Source organism: Pleurodeles waltl, chromosome 5 (genome assembly GCF_031143425.1).
Source record: "Pleurodeles waltl isolate 20211129_DDA chromosome 5, aPleWal1.hap1.20221129, whole genome shotgun sequence".
Taxonomy (NCBI): domain Eukaryota; kingdom Metazoa; phylum Chordata; class Amphibia; order Caudata; family Salamandridae; genus Pleurodeles; species Pleurodeles waltl.
In genome coordinates this window covers 786,640,385-786,665,313 of record NC_090444.1, presented here as the reverse complement: position 1 = coordinate 786,665,313, position 24,929 = coordinate 786,640,385, and the positions used below count along the sequence as shown (strand labels likewise).

The 24,929-nt window shown below is 44.5% G+C and overlaps 1 protein-coding gene across 1 annotated transcript in view; it reads right to left on the bottom strand.

Moving 5' to 3' along the window:
• Positions 1-3,551: 3,551 nt before the first annotated feature.
• LOC138296044 (interaptin-like) overlaps positions 3,552-24,929 on the bottom strand; it is a 445,611-nt gene continuing 424,233 nt past the window's right edge. The window contains exon 10 of the mRNA XM_069234803.1: positions 3,552-3,885. Coding sequence (XP_069090904.1) covers positions 3,682-3,885 — 204 coding nt within the window. The 3' untranslated portion in view covers positions 3,552-3,681. The remainder of the gene's footprint in view (positions 3,886-24,929) is intronic.

Here is a 24,929-nt window from a genome sequence, read left to right as displayed (position 1 = left end):
AATATATCTATAATAACTTCAAAACAGAAACAACATATTAAAGACAATGCAGCTGACTGACACAATCTCCACACATTGAGGGGACACAACTAATTGGCAAAACTGTTACAGTGTGGAGGACAGGATAGTCCATCACAAATACTACAGAGTACCCTGTCTGGCAAACCCTCTTTCTGCTACCTCAATTATGAGTCAGACAGACTTTCAGATGGTGGGTCTGTAAAAATGATTCTCAAAGCCCAGCTGAGTAGGGGCCAACAGAGTAAGGGCATCAGACCACTCACCCCATGTAGACCGGATGGTCTGATGTCCTTTTTAGGGTTGAGCCTGCGTTGCATGCGCTCGCGCATGCATATCGCAGCGAGAATCTTTTGTATTTAGAAAAGGGCTCGGAGCCCTGTCAACTTCACGTCAGTGTTTTTTATTGGTTCGTGGGCTTGCCTAATAAAATCTGCTTGCTTTCATTAGTCGAAGGCAAGCATACGTCATGCCTTTTCCGGTGGCTAGCCCTCCTCGAGCGCAGCGATCAGGTACAGAAAACATGCGAGGCTCGCTGTTTTCCATCAGGCTCGTGGACTACTTTTTCTGTAATTTACGAGCGCGATCTCGCTTGGCAGAAGTCGAGCGCTTTACATTGTTAATTTCACTTTTTCGGGTTGTGTACATAAATGCACTTTTGCCTGATAGGTGAAAAGTCGGGTTAGGAGTTTACAACGCGATCAGCTCTAACATGAGCAAACGCGAGACCCGTTGCATTGTAAATGCTTGTTTTTCTTTCTGTCATCGTCAAGTAAAACCTGGTGGCCACAAACAGAAAACATAATAATAAACGCACCCCCCCATCTCCTTGTTAAATTGCTATCAGGACCTGATACATTAAATCAGCCCCTTAGTTATTGAGCTTTCCAAAACTCTCCAAATCCACCTGTCAAAATAGGTAAAAATTCAAAGTGGTGTGTACAACTCGTATGCACCTAGGGATTATGCTCTTCAATGATTGGTCTACGCAACATGATTCTGAAGTAAATCTCAACTTAATTTTAAAGCACTATTGCTTTCAATTTTGCATCCCAGATCAGGATACAGATGGTAAGAATATCAGCTGTTTCTTCATTTAATTGTAACAATTCTGTTGTGGCCATTTCAAACACGATTTAAACAAACAATCCAGGTAATCACGTTTTTCATATGTGAGTACAAAAAATACACATTACTTAAGTGTATACAGTCCGTGTGACTGGAGGATGCCACCTGCCCACATAAGGTTTAAGTATTTGTGATGTCCAACATTACAGCTTCTTAGCTGTCCTGCTACACGGAGGAGACGCTTCCCCACAAGGTTCCATAAAGTAAAATCAGTTGCACAAGTAACAAAAGAGGCAGAAATATTGCAGGAGAATGGCAAAATAAGATATAGTTGGTTGCCATGGCCAAATGTCCTCATGATTTTTTAGTGCCTGTAATTTGTCCTCTAACAACTGTCATAGAATAGAATGCTATGGGTTTCTTCTCAGGCTACTTAGTGCCACTTTACTTAGACGATCTGTTTGTTAATTGAGACCTTCATTACGAGTCCCTCGGATTTAGGTTTGGTGATATGAGGGGGCCAGATTCTCCGACTCCAAGTTTATAGCCTCTCAAGGTCATTCCTCCAGAATGAAGAGTAACGCACGGACCCGGGAAACCTGGTCCCAATTTAACACGATGGCCCAAATGTGCACACTTCTAACTTCTGCTTGGGGCAGGAGTTAAAGGGTGCCAGGGGTATTTTGAGGTCCATGGTGCAGCTAGTAGGGAGGGTGGAAGAGCAGTGTTGGTGAGTGGAGAAGTGAGGGAAGCATTTACTCCACCACAGGTTGGGCGCACAGAGGGTGGGCGGAGGCTGGGCCAACAACTGCCCAGTGTACAACATGAGGCTTGGGGTTCAGTGTTTTCATGCCTGGGATTACCAATTCTGGTATTTTCAGATCTATCACGAACCCAGTAACACTGGGCTAGGAGACATCTTTCTGTCCCACTCATAATGAGGGCCTAATGATTTAAAAAGATTAAAATATTCTACTTCTCTGTGCAAGGTCTGAAAACCCGCCTAGCTTTCAACAAGCTCTTGAAGACTGTAGAATCCATAATTAGTGAAATTAAAAAAACTCTGTTATCCAGATGCCTTTGAGTTGCTGAGAAAATGTAAAGCAGTTGTTTCTTTGATATAGTTTTCAAGTTGATATAGAGTTTACTTCGCCAGCTAAAAACAAAATTAAAACTCCAGAGAAATGTAAACATGGCCGCAAAAATTCGCATTGGATGAAAATCAGGACTTACTAATATATCAGAACAAGGGAGGTATTCTGCAAAAGAGCTCGGCCGGAATTTTTTCAGGCTACTTAAACACCATTTGTTACCTAGGTAATAGTGTAGGAGATGACATAGTCCTTTTCTTCCCTGTCTGTTACGTCTCATTTCATTTGCAACCTTACCAGTTTTGCTCAACTACGCAATTAGCCATTCGTTCATGGTAAATTGTAGCTGTAGAGGGTGAACTGAGTAATTAAAGCATGCTACACCTTCCAGATTGCACAGCCAGCAGCGAAATCGCATTTGTGATTCACAATTTGTGGACTACAGATTCTATAATGTATTATTTGTTAAAACAGATTACTTGAATAGTGTCTAAGACTCCTGCATAATTTCTCGTAGGCAAATCGGAAAAAACCCAAATCGTTTGTCTAATTTGCATATACAGTTCATAAATTCAGAAGCTACAGGGTCTATTCACAAAGGAGAAATCATATTTAAGACGGCATTAAAACTGATTGAACGCAAGTAAAAGTTCTGATTTAGGAACTGCTGTTCCTGTCCTAAAAAATTACAAAAGTAGTCTTAAGTGTGCCTTACATCAGGGACAACGCTTTCAAAATAAGATGCCAAAAGAATGTCTAAAGCCAAGGCAAATTTATTTTTAAAGTTTAAGGGGCATATGTATGTAAAAGTGGTGCAGTGCGTCACTGGGAAAGGGCAGGACTGAGTTGTTTTTAAGGCACATGGCGCATTCCTGACTTTTTACCCTGCGCTGGTATACAATGGAGTACATAGCACAAACACGGGCACCATGCACTAAGGTTGCATGCAGGAATGTTTTTGAGCAGGAAGGTGCACCTTCCTGCACAAAAACAACCCTGGGATGCGTTTTCCTTTTTCTATGTGTGAGTACCAAGAGGAAGAAACAAGGAGAACTAGAGATATTTCTCCTCGTTATGCCTTCCCTGGGGAGGCATAAGATTTTGGTGGATCCCAAGTTTACAAGCTCTTGTATATCTGGGGATATGTCAAAATCCATGGGTCGCGTGGAAACACCCAGGCACCGCCCATGGAACACATCAATAGAGCAAAGTAAGGCAACACAGTGATTTGTGCTGCATTGGCTTACTCCAGGGTTTTATAGCCACTCAGAGCCACGCAAAGTGGTTTTGCATGGCTTCAAGAATCTGACTTAAAGTTTGCGTTGTTCTTGCACCACATTGTGTGGTGCAAGAGAGACGCAAACTGGGTCATAAATATGGCCCTAACTGTGTAAGACAGTCTTAAGTAAGTCTACTGTCCGGATTTCTCCATTTGTGAATCAACATCACTGTGTTTACCATGACCAGTCATTCATTTATGCATTATACCTCTAGGCAGCCCAAATTAGTATTTATCAAAACTAACTGCCATGTCGGCCATGGATTTTGTCAGCTTCTTCATAGAATTTGCCATGCCTGAGATTTCCTGCCACCTTGCTGACTGGAGGGACTGTTGTAGTTCATGCTTTGATTTCAATGCATCAATATGCTTGTCAAGTTGCTCAACACCTGAGGATGTTTTAGACAGTTCGTGCTCTTTATTGGCAATCTGTTAAAAAAAACAATAATTTTCAGTTCAAAAGGTATAATGCATTCAAGGAACATCACATGTGTGCAGAAATACAAAATGCATATAAATACTCTTTCATGACAACTTTACAAACTGAATACGTAAATTAAGCAGTACTGTATTAATTAAATAAGATAATATATTTGTCATATGACAATAGGGTTTGCCTCAGCACTCCTGAGAACAGACAAGAGTTGCAGATGTAGGTGGTTAAAACAGTATTCAGTTCCCAGATTTGTATAAGAGATGTTATAAAAGTAATTATTTTGCTAACAGTGATCTACTGGATGGTAGCACTATGATGTAATGCAGACTGGCACTCTTTTAACCCCTTAGCTGCTGGGCCTTTTCCCCCCCAGTGCTGAGCCCTTTTTTGGCTATTTGGGGTAGTTCGCGCTTAGGGCTTCATAACTTTTTGTCCACATAAGCTAACCACGCCAAATTTGCGTCCTTTTTTCCCAACATCCTAGGGATTCTAATGGTACCCAGAGTTTGTGGTTTACCCTGGAGGAGACCAAGAAAATAGCCAAAATACAGTGAAAATTTTGTTTTTTCCAAAAAAATGGGAAAAAAGGGCTGCCGAAGAAGGCTTGTGGTTTTTTCCCTGAAAATGCCATCAACCAAGGGTTTCTGGTGCTGAAATCACTATCTTCCCACCTTTCAGGAACGGGCAGACTTGAATCAGAAAACCGAATTTTTCAACACAAATTTGGCATTTTACTGGGACATACCCCATTTCTACTATATTTGGTGCTTTCAGCCTTCTTCCAGTTAGTGACAGGAATGGGTGTGAAACCAATGCTGGATCCCGGAATGCTAAACATTTCTGAAAACTAGACAAAATTCTGAATTCAGCAAGGGGTCATTTGTGTAGATCCTACAAGGTTTTCCTACAGAAAATAACAGCTGAAATAAAAAAATATTGAAATTGAGCTGAAAACAACAGCCATTTTTCTTTATGTTTTACTCTGTAACTTTTTCCTGCGATGTCAGATTTCTGAAAGCAATATACCGTTTTGTCTGCTGGACTCTTCTGGTTGCGGGGATATAAAGGGCTTGTAGGTTCATCAAGAACCCTAGGTACCCAGAGCCAATAAATAAGCTGCACCCTGCAGTTGGTTTTCATTCTATACTGGGTATACAGCAATTCATTTGCTGAAATATGAAGAGTGAAAAAGAGGTATCAAGAAAACCTTTGCATTTCCAAAATGGGATCAAGATAAGGTTTTGAGGAGCAGTGGTTATTTGCACATCGCTGAATTCCGAGGTGCCCATACTAGCATGTGAATTGCAGGGCATTTCTCAAATAGACGTCTTTTTTACACACTCTCTTATATTTGGAAGGAAAAAATGTAGAGAAAGATAAGGGGCAATAACACTTGTTTTGCTATTCTGTGTTCCCCCAAGTCTCCCGATAAAAATGATACCTCACTTGTGTGGGTAGGCCTAGTGCCCGCGACAGGAAATGCCCCAAAACACAACATGGACACATCCTATTTTTTTTATAGAAAACACAGCTGTTTTTTCCAAAGTGCCTACCTGTAGATTTTGGCCTCTAGCTCAGCCGGCACATAGGGAAACCTACCAAACCTGTGCATTTCTGAAAACTAGAGACCTAGGGGAATCCAAGGAGGGGTGACTTGCGGGGCTCGGACCAGGTTCTGTTACCCAGAATCCTTTGCAAACCTCAAAAAGTGGCTAAAAAAAACAAGTTTTCCTCACATTTCGGTGACAGAAAGTTCTGGAATCTGAGAGGAGCCACAAATTTCCTTCCACCCGGCGTTCCCCCAAGTCTCCCGATAAAAATGATACCTCACTTGTGTGGGTAGGCCTAGCGCCCGCGACAGGAAACGCCCCAAAGCGCAACGTGGACACATCAAAATTTTTGGAAGAAAACAGAGGTGTTTTTTGAGAAGTGCCTACCTGTAGATTTTGGCCTCTAGCTCAGCCGGCACCTAGGGAAACCTACCAAACCTGTGCATTTCTGAAAACTAGAGACCTAGGGCAATCCAAGGAGGGGTGACTCGCGGGGCTCGGACCAGGTTCTGTTACCCACAATCCTTTGCAAACCTCAAAAAGTGGCTAAAAAAACAAGTTTTCCTCACATTTCGGTGACAGAAAGTTCTGGAATCTGAGAGGAGCCACAAATTTCCTTCCACCCGGTGTTCCCCCAAGTCTCCCGATAAAAATGATACCTCACTTGTGTGGGTAGGCCTAGCGCCCGCGACAGGAAACGCCCCAAAGCGCAACGTGGACACATCAAAATTTTTGGAAGAAAACAGAGGTGTTTTTTGAGAAGTGCCTACCTGTAGATTTTGGCCTCTAGCTCAGCCGGCACCTAGGGAAACCTACCAAACCTGTGCATTTCTGAAAACTAGAGACCTAGGGCAATCCAAGGAGGGGTGACTCGCGGGGCTCGGACCAGGTTCTGTTACCCAGAATCCTTTGCAAACCTCAAAAAGTGGCTAAAAAAACAAGTTTTCCTCACATTTCGGTGACAGAAAGTTCTGGAATCTGAGAGGAGCCACAAATTTCCTTCCACCCGGCGTTCCCCCAAGTCTCCCGATAAAAATGATACCTCACTTGTGTGGGTAGGCCTAGCGCCCGCGACAGGAAACGCCCCAAAGCGCAACGTGGACACATCAAAATTTTTGGAAGAAAACAGAGGTGTTTTTTGAGAAGTGCCTACCTGTAGATTTTGGCCTGTAGCTCAGCCGGCACCTAGGGAAACCTACCAAACCTGTGCATTTCTGAAAACTAGAGACCTAGGGCAATCCAAGGAGGGGTGACTCGCGGGGCTCGGACCAGGTTCTGTTACCCAGAATCCTTTGCAAACCTCAAAAAGTGGCTAAAAAAACAAGTTTTCCTCAGATTTCGGTGACAGAAAGTTCTGGAATCTGAGAGGAGCCACAAATTTCCTTCCACCCGGCGTTCCCCCAAGTCTCCTGATAAAAATGATACCTCACTTGTGTTGGTAGGCCTAGCGCCCGCGACAGGAAACGCCCCAAAGCGCAACGTGGACACATCAAAATTTTTGGAAGAAAACAGAGGTGTTTTTTGAGAAGTGCCTACCTGTAGATTTTGGCCTCTAGCTCAGCCGGCACCTAGGGAAACCTACCAAACCTGTGCATTTCTGAAAACTAGAGACCTAGGGCAATACAAGGAGGGGTGACTCGCGGGGCTCGGACCAGGTTCTGTTACCCACAATCCTTTGCAAACCTCAAAAAGTGGCTAAAAAAACAAGTTTTCCTCACATTTCGGTGACAGAAAGTTCTGGAATCTGAGAGGAGCCACAAATTTCCTTCCACCCGGCGTTCCCCCAAGTCTCCTGATAAAAATGATACCTCACTTGTGTGGGTAGGCCTAGCGCCCGCGACAGGAAACGCCCCAAAGCGCAACGTGGACACATCAAAATTTTTGGAAGAAAACAGAGGTGTTTTTTGAGAAGTGCCTACCTGTAGATTTTGGCCTCTAGCTCAGCCGGCACCTAGGGAAACCTACCAAACCTGTGCATTTCTGAAAACTAGAGACCTAGGGCAATACAAGGAGGGGTGACTCGCGGGGCTCGGACCAGGTTCTGTTACCCACAATCCTTTGCAAACCTCAAAAAGTGGCTAAAAAAACAAGTTTTCCTCACATTTCGGTGACAGAAAGTTCTGGAATCTGAGAGGAGCCACAAATTTCCTTCCACCCGGCGTTCCCCTAAGTCTCCCGATAAAAATGATACCTCACTTGTGTGGGTAGGCCTAGCGCCCGCGACAGGAAATGCCCCAAAACAGAACGTGGACACATCACATTTTTTCATAGAAAACAGTGCCTACCTGTGGATTTTGGCCTCTAGCTCAGCCGGCACCTGGGGAAACCTAGCAAACCAGCACATTTTTGTAAACTAGAAACCCAGGGGAATCCAAGATGAGGTGACTTGTGGGGCTCGGACCAGGTTCTGTTACCCAGAATCCTTTGCAAACCTCAAAATGTGGCTAAAATACCACGTTTTCCACACATTTCGGTGACAGAAAGTTCTGGAATCTGAGGGGAGCCACAAATTTCCTTCCACCCAGCGTTCCCCCAAGTCTCCCGATAAATATGATACCTCACTTGTGTGGTTAGGCCTGGTGCCTGCGACAGGAATAGATCACACAACGGTCAATGTTGGTCCTTACGTGAGGCAGCTGTTGACCCTGGGGTGATCCATTCCTGACACAGGCACTAGGTGTAGGCACTCAAGTGGGGTAGTGTTTTTATCAGGACAGGTGAGGAGTCACTGGGTGGTAGGAATGTTGTGGATCCCAGCATATTCCTGTAGTTTGTGTGACAGAAATGCGAGAAAAATAGAGTTTTTTCTCAACATTTCAGCTTTGCAGGGTATTCTGGGTAAGAAAACTTTGGGGAATCCACACAAGTCACACCTCTGTGGACTCCCCCGAATGTCTAGTTTCCAGAAATGTTTGGGTTTAGTGTGTTTCTCTATATGGCCGCCGAATCCAGGACCAAAAACACAGGTGCCTGCCTTACAAAACCAGTTTGTTTTGCCATAGACAATTTTGATGTCTCCACAATATGATTTGGGTGGTGGAATTTGGGGCTGAACTAAATTGGTGAGCTCCCAAGAGAGCACTCTCTCTCTGCTTGCCGCCGCATTCACCTGCTCTCTGGGTTGGCCTAACCCACTATTACCCAGTTGCACGAACAGCTTGCGAAGGGACAGCAGGACTGTCCTCATCACCTCCCTCATAATGTACTGGAAGAGGAGTTTTCGAATGGGACACCTCTGACTGAAAAATCACTCCCAGAGTCTGCGCCATTGTCCTATCCCTCAGATGCTGTCTCAGTATCTGATGTCTCAGTCTCTGATCCTATGTCAGAGCGGTCCTCTATAACCCGAGTGCAGGCAGCAGTCATCCATCAAGATGCCATCTCTGCTATTGGCTAAACTGTTGCTCTAAAACACTAGCCTACGTAGACAGTCACAAAATCGATGGTGTGTGTGAGATACGTGCGACAGTAGAGGCCACCTTACCTGCGCTTCTTCCCTCAATCAGCACGTACTTTCAAGACACTCAAAAAACACCTTGTCACATACCATTCGTCACAGTCTTTAGCACCTCCTGCGCCCAGTCCAACAATCATTATTGGTGCTCCCACTCCCTCCTCCTCGGATTCCCTCATTACCACCCAGCAAAAGTGCCCTTCATCTCTCCATAGACTTTACTAATGTACTCAGCTATTTACATAAAATACAGATGTGCTCTTTGCAGTAGGCATATAAACCTTCTGCGCTTCTTTATGGCACTAAAACTGCCACTAGACAAGTCGGACCCTTTTCCCCCCAGGGAAACCACACACATATTGACAAAAGTGATGTATATATGACAGCCAACCACCTGAAACTCAACTCAAGCAAAACCGAAATAATCCTCTTTGGCCCTCACCAAAAAAACCTGGGACCCCCCATGGTGGCCCACCACGCAAGGCCCTGCACCCACCCCCGCCAACTACGCACGCAACCTCAGCATCATCCTAGACTCCTCCCTCTCTATGACCCAACAAATCAACGCTCTTACCTCCTCATGCTTCAACAAACTCCGTATACTGAAAAACATTAAAATGGATCCCCACAGAGACCAGAAAAACTGTCACTCACGCACTCATCAGCAGCAGGCTTGATTACAGAAACGCCCTCTACGCCGGCACCACTCTAAAACTCAAGTGCAAACTACACGCATCCAGAACTCAGCAGCACGACTCATCCTCGACCTCCACCGACACGAACACATCTCTCCACACCTCAAATCCCTCCACTGGCTCCCCATTGACAAAAGGATCACCTTCAAGATCCTCATCCTCACACACAAATCACTCCACAACACAGGCCCTGCCTACCTCAACGAGAGTCACCTTCCACACCCCCACACGAAACGTCCGTTCAGCTGACCTCTCTCTCGCCTCTGACCCCCGCATCAAACACACCACCACCGGGGGCAGATCCTTCTCCTACCTTGCACCCAAAACATGGAACGCACTCACAACCCACATTCGCAAGACCCAAAACCTACTTCTTTTCAGGAAGGGCCTCAAAACCTGGCTTTTTGAACAGTGAACCTCCTAGCCCCTTTCCCTCCCCCCCGTCCCCCCCCCAGCGCCTTGAGACCCTCACAGGTGAGTAGCGCGCTTTATAAATCTCTTTGATACAGATCTACCAATATATATATATATATAAATATATATCTACATAGATATATCTATAGATATATCCATGTACCTAGATATATCTATCTACATAGATATATATATATAGATATATACATATATTTTTTTTTAGTTGTTGTATGGTTTCCTTGGGGGCCAAAATGGCCCCCAGGGAAACCCTACAACATCTAAAAAAAAAATTGCCACGGGCGACCCCCTGTCATTTCATTGTTTTTTTTTGTTTTTTTAAATCCCCTGGGGGGGGGGCGCGATCGCGCCCCCCCCCCCTCCCCAGGGGGCACCTACCTTTTTATTTTTTTCGGAAAATTATCCGGGGGGGGGGGGCGGCCCGTTTTCCGGGGGGGGGGCTGCCCCCCAAAAGTGAAATCCCTGGTGTCTAGTGGGGTTTCCTGGCCCCCGATCGCAGCTGTGCTGCGATCGGGGGCCAGGAAACCGTTTCAGAAGGCCTCATAAGAAAGGGGAGACTCTCCCCTTTCTTACGAGGCCTTCTGAAACTGTTTCTGGCCCCCGATCGCAGCACAGCTGCGATCGGGGGCCAGAAACAGTTTCAGAAGGCCTCGTAAGAAAGGGGAGAGTCTCCCCTTTCTTACGAGGCCTTTTCAAAATGTTTCCTGACCCCCCCGATCGCAGCTGTGCTGCGATCGGGGGAGCCAGGAAACCTGAAAGTGTTTCCTAGCCCCCGATAGCAGCACAGCTGGGACCGGGGGCCAGGAAACACTTTCAGGAAGGCCTCGTAAGAAAGGGGAGTGTCTCCCCTTTCTTACGAGGCCTTCCTGAAAGTGTTTCCTGGCCCCCGATCGCAGCTGTGCTGCGATCGGGGGCCAGGAAACACTTTCAGGAAGGCCTCGTAAGAAAGGGGAGACTCTCCCCTTTCTTACGAGGCCTTCCCGAACGTGAAAAAGGCCGTTTTCCCCATGAAAGCAGGAAGCGGCCGCAAGGCTGCTTCCTGCTTTCATGGGGAAAACACCTTTGCAACGTCAGCGCGCCTCGCGGCGCGCTGATGTCACAAAGGGGCGGGTGGGGGGCGGGGGGAGACACGGTAGCTTCCGTGTCTCCCGGGGGGGGAAAAAAAATAAAAAATAAATCCTCGGGTGCGACGCACCCGAGGATTTATTAATGCCCTTCCTGGTGTCGGCCACTGGTCGTGACCCGCACCAGGGAGGGTGTGTGGGCGTCGGCCAGTGGCCGACGCCCGCACCTAAGCGGTTAATATATAACATGTCAAATCTTTTTTTTTGTTGCTGATGAACCAGTTATCTCAGGCCCACCTATTGCTCTCTACATGTTCTCCACCATAAAAATGGATACACTTTTTCTTATTACTTAATACAGTTACTCCTCATGATACAAAAAACCCTTAATGTCCACCAAAGTTGAAGCAAGGACACGAAGGTCGTTACTAGGAGTCCCTGGAGTCAGGCACAAATAATTGCTTTAGGGGGACGTTCTCCCCGACAGGGGGTTCGCTGTTTTGATTTTTGTGCACCACGCCCCAGGATCAAAGGGCGATACCCCATTTGCATCTGGTTTATTATTTAAACGACATAGACATAGATGGAGACATTTTGAACAAATTTAGAGTGCAGATTTCGTCATATCTGAAGTTTGTTTTCAGTATGCCAGATTACAGAGAGGGTGTGTCTTCAACAAAAATTTGCAAATTCACTTTCATAAGTCTTGTGCTTGTTTTATATGTTCTAAATAGATATGCTAATGACATGTGATATTACTAGTCATTATCAAGGATTAAGGCGGTAACAAATTTCCTACCATGCCCGGTTCATACCAGGCACTTGCATGTAGAAACAACCATAGTTTTTGTATTTACTACGGTAGTTATTTTACTGAATTATCGTAGATCTCGTGGTCTTCCAGTCACATTAAGTTGTGGGTGTACTACAGCCCCTGAACAACAAGGGCCTGATGAAAGCTCACTGTTCCAGGTTAGAAAGTGTGCATTCACAGACCCAGGAGAACATGCAACCATCCCAGGTAACGCATTCAGCTTGAGGAAAGTACCTTGTGCTGCCAGTGAGAGAAAGACTGACAAGAGAGCTCAGGGTAAGCCAAGTTGGGGAATTCAACTCGCATTGCAGGCACAGGGGTTCAGTACAAGTGAAGGGTGAGACAGGAGTAGAGAAGGAAAGTTAGGCAGTGGCGGCTCCTCCGCTATGGCGGCGCCGCCAAAGGGCCTTACAGATCCTAATTAAATATGCACATCTCGCCCTCCTGCCTGCTGCAACCGCTGTCATTGGGGGTGACGAGCAGAGCGGAGTGCACTGTGCACTCCCCTCAGAGCGCATGTGTGTTTGGCCGTCTGTCTTGGGCCGGCAAAACACAAATACGCTCTGTGCTCTCTCTAGCCCGGCAACACAGTGCAGAGGGAATGCAGGGAGATGGAAAGTGAAGAAGACATGTGCGGAGTTAATAGTGGAGAAAGAAGAGAAAGTGATTAAGCATGACACAGGGAGGAAGCAAGTGAGGAGTAAAGTGAGAGCACCGGTGCAACAGTAGAGTGTGAAGGACTACTTCTTCATGTCCCGTTACCAAACAGTGGGACAAAGTAACTTTTCACAGAATATGATGCGCTTGATAGACACCCCATCAAAGCAACTGAAAACCGTTAAAAACATATCGGAGCCAAAGGCTGAAGGGGACTAACTCAAAGTCCACTTCTTCTGTACCACTTTGTATATATATATTTTTCCTTATATGTCGGTAGCATGAGGTCTCTTAGAGATAGAAAACTGTCTGCAACAAAACAGGTACACTTTTCCCTTGATTGTTTTACTTAATTTGCTACGAGGAGCCCTGAGGTATACTTCTCTGTAGTACATAAACCAAATATGGAGGCTATCTCACAAAACAAGCAGTCACTACGCCCAGCTCCTTAGTGCACGCCAGGCATACTACATGTGTTCTTATAGAACCCTTACCCACATGCCAATCATATGGCATGCTTTATCTTTGGGGCCCCACCTGGTGGGGTACTCACCACAAGGGGCTCAACCTTGCAGTGGGAGGGAGCACTTCGATATTCTCTATATTATTAGTGGGATCTTAGGATAGAAAACCAGGGAACCCTAATCCACTTCTTTAATAAGAGGAGCCCTGTGGTACGGTAAAAAACATAACATGACACAAAGAGGCATTTACTGAGCGAGTGTGTCTATTCTAGGTAGATATGTTTCAGCTGCTTTGCAAGATGTACATATTTCATTAGGATATGTAAGGCCCGTTGTTAGAAATAGCCCTTTCTGCAGGGTTATCTCCATATTTTGTTGCCTTTCTCCTCTTATTTTTCGGACCCTCTTTTTGTTGGCCTTAGGATGCTGGTCACTTTACAACTGTCAATGAGTGCTAAGGTGCACGTGCTCTCTCCCCTAAAATTTGGTGTGATTGGCTTACATCTGGCATATTTAATTTACCAGTAAGTACCTTGTAAAGCTGTAAACCATATACCCAGGGCTTACAAATGAAATGCTACTAGTGAGCCTTCAGCGCTGATTGCGCTACCCACAGAAGAGCCTTTCAAACCTGTCGCAGGCCTGCCACAGCAGGGCCTGCATGTGCAGTTTGCCACATTGACTTGGCATTTCAAACCACTTGCCAAGGCCTAGACTCCCTTTTTACCACACCTAAGGCACCTCTAAGGTAGGCTCTAGACAGCCCGATGGGCAGGCCGCTGAGCATGTAAAAGGTAGGGCATGTACTTTTATGTTTACATATCCTAGTACTGACAAACGGCCTATTTCGTTTTTCACTACTGTACCGGCTGCTCTTCTCATAGGTTAGCATTGGGAGCTCCCCTTATATATTTTTAAGTGGTAATTTCTAATCTGAAAGGAGTAGGGTGAGCATTTTAGTGTGTTTGGAACGGTAGTGAGAAATCCTGCTGGTGTAGTTGGACTTCATATTTCTATTTAGAAATGCCACTTTTAGAAAGTGGGCATTTCTCTGTGATTGTAACTCTAGTGTTTTGCAGCCTGACTCCAATCCACGTCTAGGGCAGACTGATACCTACACGTTATGCATATTCTCCAGGGTGCAACAGGAGAAGCATCTGCATATGACAGTCTTCCTGAGATGGGAGAGAGGTAGGTGGGAAAAACTTACATTTGAATATGCTGTGTCCGTGCCTCACACAATGGGTTGATTTACCTCCTACTGATGTCTGTAGCAAGAGCTAGGCTGAAAGGGGTTTTGTTACAGTTGAAAGGGTTCCTTTGAAGTCAACCCTTTAACAAAGACATTTTCGAGTATACAGGGAGTGCAGAATTATTAGGCAAATGAGTATTTTGACCACATCATCCTCTTTATGCATATTGTCTTACTCCAAGCTGTATAGGCTCGAAAGCCTACTACCAATTAAGCATATTAGGTGATGTGCATCTCTGTAATGAGAAGGGGTGTGGTCTAATGACATCAACACCCTATATCAGGTGTGCATAATTATTAGGCAACTTCCTTTCCTTTGGCAAAATGGGTCAAAAGAAGGACTTGACAGGCTCAGAAAAGTCAAAAATAGTGAGATATCTTGCAGAGGGATGCAGCACTCTTAAAATTGCAAAGCTTCTGAAGTGTGATCATCGAACAATCAAGCGTTTCATTCAAAATAGTCAACAGGGTCGCAAGAAGCGTGTGGAAAAACCAAGGCGCAAAATAACTGCCCATGAACTGAGAAAAGTCAAGCGTGCAGCTGTCACGATGCCACTTGCCACCAGTTTGGCCATATTTCAGAGCTGCAACATCACTGGAGTGCCCAAAAGCACAAGGTGTGCAATACTCAGAGACATGGCCAAGGTAAGAAAGGCTGAAAGACGACCACCACTGAACAAGACACACAAGCTGAAACGTCAAGACTGGGCCAAGAAATATCTCAAGACTGATTTTTCTTAGGTTTTATGGACTGAAAAATGAGAGTGAGTCTTGATGGGCCAGATGGATGGGCCCGTGGCTGGATTGGTAAAGAGCAGAGAGCTCCAGTCCGACTCAGACGCCAGCAAGGTGGAGGTGGAGTACTGGTTTGGGCTGGTATCATCAAAGATGAGCTTGTGGGGCCTTTTCGGGTTGAGGATGGAGTCAAGCTCAACTCCCAGTCCTACTGCCAGTTCCTGGAAGACACCTTCTTCAAGCAGTGGTACAGGAAGAAGTCTGCATCCTTCAAGAAAAACATGATTTTCATGCAGGACAATGCTCCATCACACGCGTCCAAGTACTCCTCAGCGTGGCTGGCAAGAAAGGGTATAAAAGAAGGAAATCTAATGACATGGCCTCCTTGTTCACCTGATCTGAACCCCATTGAGAACCTGTGGTCCATCATCAAATGTGAGATTTACAAGGAGGGAAAACAGTACACCTCTCTGAACAGTGTCTGGGAGGCTGTGGTTGCTGCTGCACGCAATGTTGATGGTGAACAGATCAAAACACTGACAGAATCCATGGATGGCAGGCTTTTGAGTGTCCTTGCAAAGAAAGGTGGCTATATTGGTCACTGATTTGTTTTTGTTTTGTTTTTGAATGTCAGAAATGTATATTTGTGAATGTTGAGATGTTATATTGGTTTCACTGGTAATAATAAATAATTGAAATGGGTATATATATTTTTTTGTTAAGTTGCCTAATAATTATGCACAGTGATAGTCACCTGCACACACAGATATCCCCCTAACATAGCTAAAACTAAAAACAAACTAAAAACTACTTCCAAAAATATTCAGCTTTGATATTAATGAGTTTTTTGGGTTCATTGAGAACATGGTTGTTGTTCAATAATAAAATTAATCCTCAAAAATACAACTTGCCTAATAATTCTGCACTCCCTGTACAAACAGGGTCTCTGGGCACTTTTGGGACTGGGACTGAACCTCTGTCACAAGGACTCTTCGCTGATCAAGGGACTCATCTGGACTGCTCTTCTGCTGTTGCCCTGCTGCCTGCTTTCTACTGGGTGGCCTAAAGAACTCACTGGATTGCTTTTCTGTTGTTGTCCTGCTGCCAGCTGCTCCCTGCCTGTGGTTTCATTAGGCATTCCTAGACTACCAGAAGGAACCCCATTTTGTGCTTTATCTGCTGGCCTGCTGTCTCCTCACTGCTCTAATGTACACAAGTGTTCTCCAGGGGCTTGTGGCCATCAAGATTGGCCATAGAGCCTCGAGTCTGGCCTTCCGAGTCCCTGTGCTTCTAACTAGTGCTTGGCGAGAGCTCCATCCTTCAGTTTTGCCAGAGTGCATCCTTGTTCCCCAACACACAATGAGCGCTACCTTTTTCCCCCCATCGTATCCCTGGAGTTTGCAGCATAGCGCGTGAGAACGCTTTCCCCGGCTTCCAGGTAGTGAGGCCAGCAGTCTCTCTTCCTTCAGGAGAGTGGTTCAGTGTAAAATCAGCACACACCCCCAGCGAGGGGTGCGCAATGTGCAACTTGGGGAGATGAGTACCATCCCATGGTGTCCTTGCCCTAACAAGATGCAACACCGCCTGCCATGAGGAACCCCCACTGCCCTCCCCACGGTGAGGCCCCCCTTCTGCGAGGGACACAGAGATCAGGGCTTGCAGCCTGCAGGGCGCGGCTCAGGAGAAAGAAGCAAGTGCCGTGCTCGCACCATAAGGAGACCTAGGGATGTGTATCAAACCAGTGGACCCGGGAACTGCCAAGGCTGCTACCGTTACACAGAGGAAGGTACGGCGATTCCACTTTCGGCCCTTAGGGTCAGTGATACCTGCTGGATTCCACTTGTAACGTATACTTCTCTGCGGTGCTGGTCTTGGGAGGCCCTGACAGATTCCCCTATCCAGTGCCGCTGGGTGTGTCTCACAATCTTGGGCAAATGCAAATCAGTGTCTTCCTTCTTGTTGGGCACTCCTTGCCATACTTTCTATAAATGTGTCAGACTTGCTAGGTGATTAATTGATTTATGACAAAATGCTGCATTCTAAACCATGATAGCTTTTACAGGAATGGTGCTCACACAATAATTCATGTACTGCATTCTATTGGAAACTAGGAGAATATCACGGAGGGACCATGTGTTTATGGTAATAAGAGATGATTCATGTATTCTCCGTGACCCAGGCATTCTTTGTGTCATATGGCAATTTGTGTTTTTCCCCAATGCAGTCCACAACCAAGGTATCTACTTACGGTATAATGCTGTTTTTGCCTCGCATTGTCTGAATGTGGAACCCTTTTACTGTAGTTGCTTTTTATGCACAATATTTATGAACTATGGCATGAGATTCACAATGACTACACCTCATTGGCTTTACTGCTACATTCCATGTCCCAGTATTCTAGGGCACACCAATTTGTATTGCATTGTCGTGATGCCGCATATTACCTCAGGACTGGAAAAATATGCAAATTACTTATGATCTATGTCCTTTCTGGTCTTATGATATGTACACAATAGAGAAACCTACTTTTTTTTAATATAATTCTGTGTGGAGTCTGTTTTGTGGTGTATTTATTGTGTCAGTGGTTTGAGTGTGTTGCGCAAATGCTTTACACATTGCCTCTCCGGATAAGTCTGACTGTTCTACCAGGGGGTGAGCACAGGATATCTTTGGTGTGTAACTAACTTGCCCTGACTAGAGCGGTGGGTTCTGCCTGGTTTAAGCGCATACCATAGCCAACCAGAAACTCCATTTCTAACACCCTGGTACCCCTAACCTATGCTGAGCAGGAGTTATGCTTGCACCTGTATTCCATGCAAGAGTTAGATATCAAGCCCTTGGTTATAAGGTGAGTTGATTGAATACTGGAAATTAGCTACTTCAAAAATCCTTAAAAAAAGATGAAGTAACACAGAAATGAAAATATGTCTAGTAAAATACAGGTAGTTTCAACAATGAAACCTGTGCACCGCACTACACACTCTAAGGCTGTGAATTCTCTAACCTTACAGATACTATCATCTACAAGCCTGGATAAGCCACCTGGTGTGACCTGAAGTACCTGTAATAGCTAATGTTCAAAATATCATGCAGTTATCTCATTACCCAGTGGATTCACACAGTGCATCCCATATCCACACACAAAGAACAAATAGAAGAGTAAATACATGAATGTAAATCATCAGGCTCCTAGTGTTTCAGGTGAGGGACATACGTGGCAACGGAGATTATCTAGGGCTCATGGGATCAAATGCGGGGGCTTGCTGGGATCAAATGTCACACACTGTGAAAACATGGGCAAGATAACCCTAAATTACTAGCAAAAAAGAGTAAATACACCAACAAATGACCCAGTTGTAAGTGGCATTACTTACTGCACCAGTGCTAAGTGGGGACTTTCCAACTTAGCCCCGTAGACCACATCTCCCAAAAGTGACGTAGAGGCAGTACAAGCTAGCCCCTAAGTAGTGCAATGTGTGCTCTGCTAATCGGTGACCTCTAGAGGTTTTTTTTTTTATAGAAAAAAATAGTTCCTAGCCAGCATGAGTCACTGTAGTCATCTTATAATTGGTTCAATTGCTAAAGATACTCCTGTTTCCAACCCTATTCCTACCTCCAGGTGCAAGATTAATTGCTACTGGTAGATGAAATTCATTGCCCGATCCTTCCACTCTTGACCGCGAGACAGAATCACTAACACAGACTCACAAAATGCAGAGGAAAAGGCCATAAGTAAACAAGAAAGTGCATGTCGAGGCCAGAACGGAGTATTCACTGGACCACCCAAATGAGCGGCGATGCAGTGGTCATCTTGATATTCGTGGCTGACCTGTATAGACATGTTTCGGACCGGACCTCTGTTGTAATTAATCCGCCCTGAAACATGGGTACGTGGTGGCCATCTTGCAATTCTCAGAGGGGCATCTAATACTTCTCAATGTAATATCTTTAATTTAATTTATGTAAGCAGCAAAGTAGTCTATTAGAAGATTAACAACACATTCCTGACATCTAAAATAGATGGAAATTAGCTAGTTTGGGGATACTAACTCAATGGGTCCCCAGGAAAAAGTAAAAAAAATAAAATCAAGAATGAGAACCTGTATGCCAATGGAATCTCCATGTATCTCTGATACGTCTCCCTATCACTCTGTGTGTGTACACTGTGAATCATTACCTAGCAGTATGTCTCACGTGGATCATATGGTGACTCCTTACATAGAAATCCAAATGTGTAAGTTCAGCTGGGTCCACAGAATGTCATGGTTCAGACAGTGGCAATGTGTGTTGAACTGGTATTTCCACCTTTGTTCTTTTTCTAGAAGTAGTTTACTCAAGTTAGTATTGGTTTGGTTAGGCTGTAAGTGTTCTATAACAGTTCACTGAAAATCATTGGCTGTGTGCTTTTCATTAATATAATGTTTGACCATCTTGGTGGTTGTTCTTCTACATCATAGATTACTCCCACGCTCACTGCTCATCAAGTTTACTTTCCTCATGGTCATACCCACATATATTTTTCATTACACAGGCATGTAATCAGATACACTACATTTGTGGTGTTCCAATTAGTGTTTACCTTCTGAAACCACTTGTATGATAGTCCCTATTCTAATCGTGTGCTCTTCTTTGTCAAATGACAAACACTACACCCACTTCATGGCTGATGTCCCATGACAAACACTGCACCCACTTCATGGCTGATGTCCCATGAAAGGTGGGAGGTGACCGAATTTGTTCTGCGTGTGTGTACTATGGTAGCATGTAAATTTAGATTGCCTTGTTCACAAACAGTGGTTTGGCCAACTGTAGTGCCCCAGTGATGAGGATAGACCAGTTCCTGTTAATAATATTTTTACCTTATTTGTGGCCTGGGTACATGTAGTCATGCATTTAAGTTGTTCAGTCTCATTTTTGTTGTTGATAAGCTCTATGAGGGCATCCCAGTTGTTGTTGCTAGCATGTGTCAGTGACTTCTGGATGATATGTTCTGAATACTTCAGTTCCCTGAGTTTTATACAGAGATCATTAGCTTGTTGTTTGAAATCTCTTGTGTTTGTACAGTTCCTGACAAGTCTTTAAAATTGCCCATATGCAATTGGGGCACAACAAACTTATTTTCCAAGGGTTAAGTGAATTTATCAATTCATAAAAAACATGGATTTGCACTGCACAATGTGGTCCTAGGGGTGGAGAGTGAATTTTCAAGGGTGGGAATTTGATGAAAAATGGGTGAACACACACAAACGTATATTGTATTGTAGTTCTGTAATGCTGTGCATGAGGTAATTTTTTCACTGGGTGTTTGTGGGCTGTGAAGGCAAAAAGCAGTGAATTATAGTATGCTTAAACATTAAATGCTCGTATATGGATTGATGGGAGTGTATGAGTGCAGTGTGGCATATGTGGAAAGCGTTTTGTTGTTGATTGTGTATGGTAGAGACTGTCACATTAACATGTCACTATCCATATGAAAGGGGGTGTAGGATAAATGGTTAAGTACAGAGGGCTCAAACATGCATTTATCTATTGCCCTTGCAATAGTCAGTATTAGACAGTTTAAAACCACTTTGATTACAGAGCAAACAAAACTATCCAGAGGTGAAGGATGCAACCCTTGAGATCCACAATCTTATTTCAAATATAGTATCTACTCAGGAATCCATTAAGCAGTAGCGGAGAACTCGGAGGAATAGACAATGTGCATCCTGCCATAGTATTTGTTCAAGAGGTCAAGGTCAGAAATAGGCTGGGAACAATCCATAGGAATTGGCATTATACAATCAGACAGAGTAAGTGGTCTGAGAGGCCTTCCCTTGGAGTGAAAGAGGAACAGCCAATCGACAACCAACCAATGTATATGTCTGATGGCTTTACACTAGTATGGCAGGGATTCGACTGTAGGAATTGATAGGTGTGAAACCAGCCATGGTATATTGGCTGATAAGTTCTCACCCATGATCAAGATGCAAGGTACACCTAACAATATAGTCAAGGTATATGCTCTGAGGGATTGTTTGCTTAGTGAAGAGAACCACTCATAGGACTGGGCATTTTGCCATTTGCAAAAGTATGAGGAGCAAGTATTTATACAATTAACAACAGTATAAAGCTGACATCCTGATGCAGGAGTGGCAGAGGAGCAACCATTATAAGAACTTGATTTGGAAACACATATTGTATATACCTCAGGTTCCCTTTCTAGAGGTGTTATGATCAACCCTGAGGAATGGACATGCTACAGCTAGCCTGTAATATGTGCTATATATAGAGAAGTAGCCAATATTCAAACAGGCATAGTTAATGCTTTGCAAAGCCCACCCAAGGTTTTCAGTGGAAATACCATCATCTATTATTTATTGAAAGTGGTTTTGTCTAGTCATTTGTGCATTATATGGGGAAAAGCCAAGTCTTCACAGCAGGTTGATTTCAGTGCTTCTAAATTTACATGATGAGAGTTCCAGACTTTTGTTGCCTATACAGAGAAGAAGGTACCCTGATGCATTTCTTTTTGTAAGCAGGGATCGTTAGCTGTGATACCAGTCAGGTGTGGAGCATTCTCTTCTGTGACTACACTTTGCACATTACTTGGATAAACACTGAGCCTTTCCTGTGGATAAACCTTTGGTCGATGCATAGGGTTTTCAAAAATGACCATCTCGGACGGAGGGATATGGTCATGTATACTGATGTGTAAAAGTTGTCTTGTGGCAGCAGTCTGGATTCTTCAGAATCATTTCATCAGGGAGAGTATTACTGCCAAGATAGAGTCCGAGACATGATTGGATGAGGGAAGTAGTACAAAATCCTGGCAAAAAGACAATACCTGCAGAATTTGGGGCCAGATTTACAACAAACTGGTGCAATGCGGTGCTGCGCCAAAATCAGCAGTGCTGCACTAGTTTTGAAATGCAGGTATGCTCTGTATTTACAAGAATACGGTGCACCCCAGTGTTTTCCCCAGCGCCATGATAAATTAGCTGCCAACACCAATGCAGGCATCCTTGCACTATAGTGTCTGCTTTGAGGGGATTGATTGTTTATGTGCAGGAAGGTGTCCGTTCCTGCAAACAAACAATCTACAATGGCGATTTGGCACTTCTATATGTGCTGCATAATGAAGCACACACAGAAGCACCAACTCGTCATTTTTGAATGATTGTTTATTTGCAGGAAGGGACACCTTCATGCATATTAACAACCATTCATGGAGGTTTTGCTCTTTCTATGTGTGCAGCCAATAGGGGTTTATATCAAAACCATCAGGCTGCCCATGTACTACCCATGGAATGCCCCCGTGACACGAAGTAACCCAAAGCAGTGCATAGCGCAACTTTGAGTTACTTTGGGATACTATCCAATGCAAATCCTGATTTGTGCCAGATAGTAAATCCCACCCTAACACTTCGCACCAGGTTTGCATCACAAAAGTGACAAGAACTCTGCACAAAAACGTTATTAAATCTGGGCCTGCGTTTTAATGACAGGCTAATGCATAAAGCACAAGCACTTCCTTTACAAATAAAACCATAAGTCAGCAATTAAAATGTCATTATGCCAGCAAAGTAACTATGGCAAAGAACACATATGGATCTCAGCTGTCATGTTTCATCAGCAAACTAACAAAGACTACTTGATGCCTCATCACCAAAACCTAAAGGTAGAACTAACAGGACAACATATCAATTCAAGATATTCTAAGGCGGATGATGAGCAGCCCATACAAGCAATGACAAATTGTGAAAAGCATATCATGGTCAATGGCGGAAAGGGGCTGACCTAAAGTCGTCTCTTTCACTGTACTTCTATTGTACTTTTTTGAAGAATTGTTAACTTGAAATCAAGACAGCTAAAGATTCTATAGTCAGTAAAACAATGTATTTACCTTTGGTAATGTTCCTTCTGGAGGATACTGCATCTAACCACAGATTCCTCACTTTTAGGATATTCCTATGCACCAGACAGGATCCGGAGACTTTTTTCAGCATTGCTCATGTATGCCGGTAGGTGGCATCCTGCTGGCTTTATAACACCCCAGAAGTGGCAAGCACCCCCCTGCACTCTGGCATCAGTTTCTTGTATCTTCCCGTATTTTGCTCCCAGACAAGGAACGTAACACAATTGTTGGTGATCAATGGAACCTGGAAGGGAGACACAACCTTTGCTAAAAATGTCATCAATCCCCTCAGCACCAATTTGTCTCAAAAGACGATGATATCCGGTGGTTGCATTGAAGTTAGTGGCAGTTCACTCACACAATGGACTGATATCATCACAATGATGACAAAGTTTTCAGGGTCCAGAGATGCAGCAAGCAACTATGTATAAGCTAAAAGGGCATAGACATAAGAAATGTCAAAACCAACCTAAGTCCTATTGGGGTGTCACAAATGGTTTGGGGGAAATACATGTTTCAAATCTTTAATAAACCGCATTACAACTGGTGGTTCACACAACAGTGGTTGGTCTGGTGGCGGGCAGAGAAAGGCCAGCAGGGCCTACAAATAACCTTTTACAGAGCACAATGTAAGGCCTCGTTGGAATAAAGAAAAAACAAACAACAGAACATCTGAACATTTAGCACATAAGGTGTCCCAGTGCCCAGCACAGATGAATTTCATGCAAGATGTGGAAGTTCCATGGTTCTGAGACAGGAGGTCCTCCCAAATTGGTGACCTAATCAGAGCACAAATGCTCATCCTCAGGAGTACTGGCCACACCATGCTCCTGGTGTAGTATGGGACAATTAGAATGACTTGGGATAGGCTTTTCTTTATCTTCAGAATTCAGGCAGAACAGGTAGAGGCAGGAAGGAATACAGGAGTCCCTTGTGAATTTTCAGCTGGAATGTGTCTCCAAATATCAGTTCTTGTGGAAGTTCTAAGGTGCATAAATATTGAAAATGCACATTTTTGAAGTTGGCAACAGTGGCCAAAAGGTTCAGCTTTCCACACTGATCAAATTTGCTCTGTGTCACCTCTGGGTGCAGCAGCGAGTCATGAGCTGCCAGGTAGTGTCTGCTCAGTTCATGTGCTCTTGCACACAGGGATCATGCAAGGTGGTTGGCTACTTGACAGATGTTCTTTTATTCAGCCACCACCTGAGACTGAGAGCCTCTTGGCACAGGGCCTAAGTCCCCACGCTGCCCTGCCGACTGCGATACCACTTGGCAGCTGTTTTATCTATAAGAACCTGCACCAGCCTCCACTTGATAGATGGCAGAAAACATTTAGGGAAAAATGAATGTCTCAAAGCTCTATATCTTGTCCTCGCCTACATGACCTCCACCCAGCCCAGTAGCAATTAATCCTTCACCACTGTAGGCTCTGGGTGGGGGGCAGGGAGTGCAGTCTGCTGCAGGACAAGTTGGGATCAGCCAGCCACAAGTACAGTTCTTCTGTCATTTCCTTCAAGACCTGGAAGTAGGAGAGGCAGACTAATTGCTGGGCTCACTGAGATTTCAGTTTCAAACAGAAGGCTCACATGTGCCACCTGGTTTTACTGTCAAGGAGGATGCACAAGGCCCAGAGACAAGGACCCAGATTTACAAACACTTTGCGGAGGCCTTGATTAGTTCGTTAACACAAACCTGATGCACAGTGTTGTGGTGGTATTGCATTTGCAATCCAAAGTAAATCGTGATTTTCACTAGACTGTAATCCAAAGTAACGCTAAGGAGCATGATGACGTGCCTTGCATTTCTTTGCGTCAAGGTTGCATTCCAAGGGTGGTGCATGGATGTGCCCATGAAAGCACCCATTGACACAATCACTATCTACAAAGTATTATAGGCATGGATTTGTGCCAAAATCCTGCACCTCCTTGACATCGTCATCACAAGGAGAATGTTTACGTTTTACCTCATCTCTCCCAATTTACATGTGTGCTTCAAAAATACCTTAAAGCATACTTTTTGTACT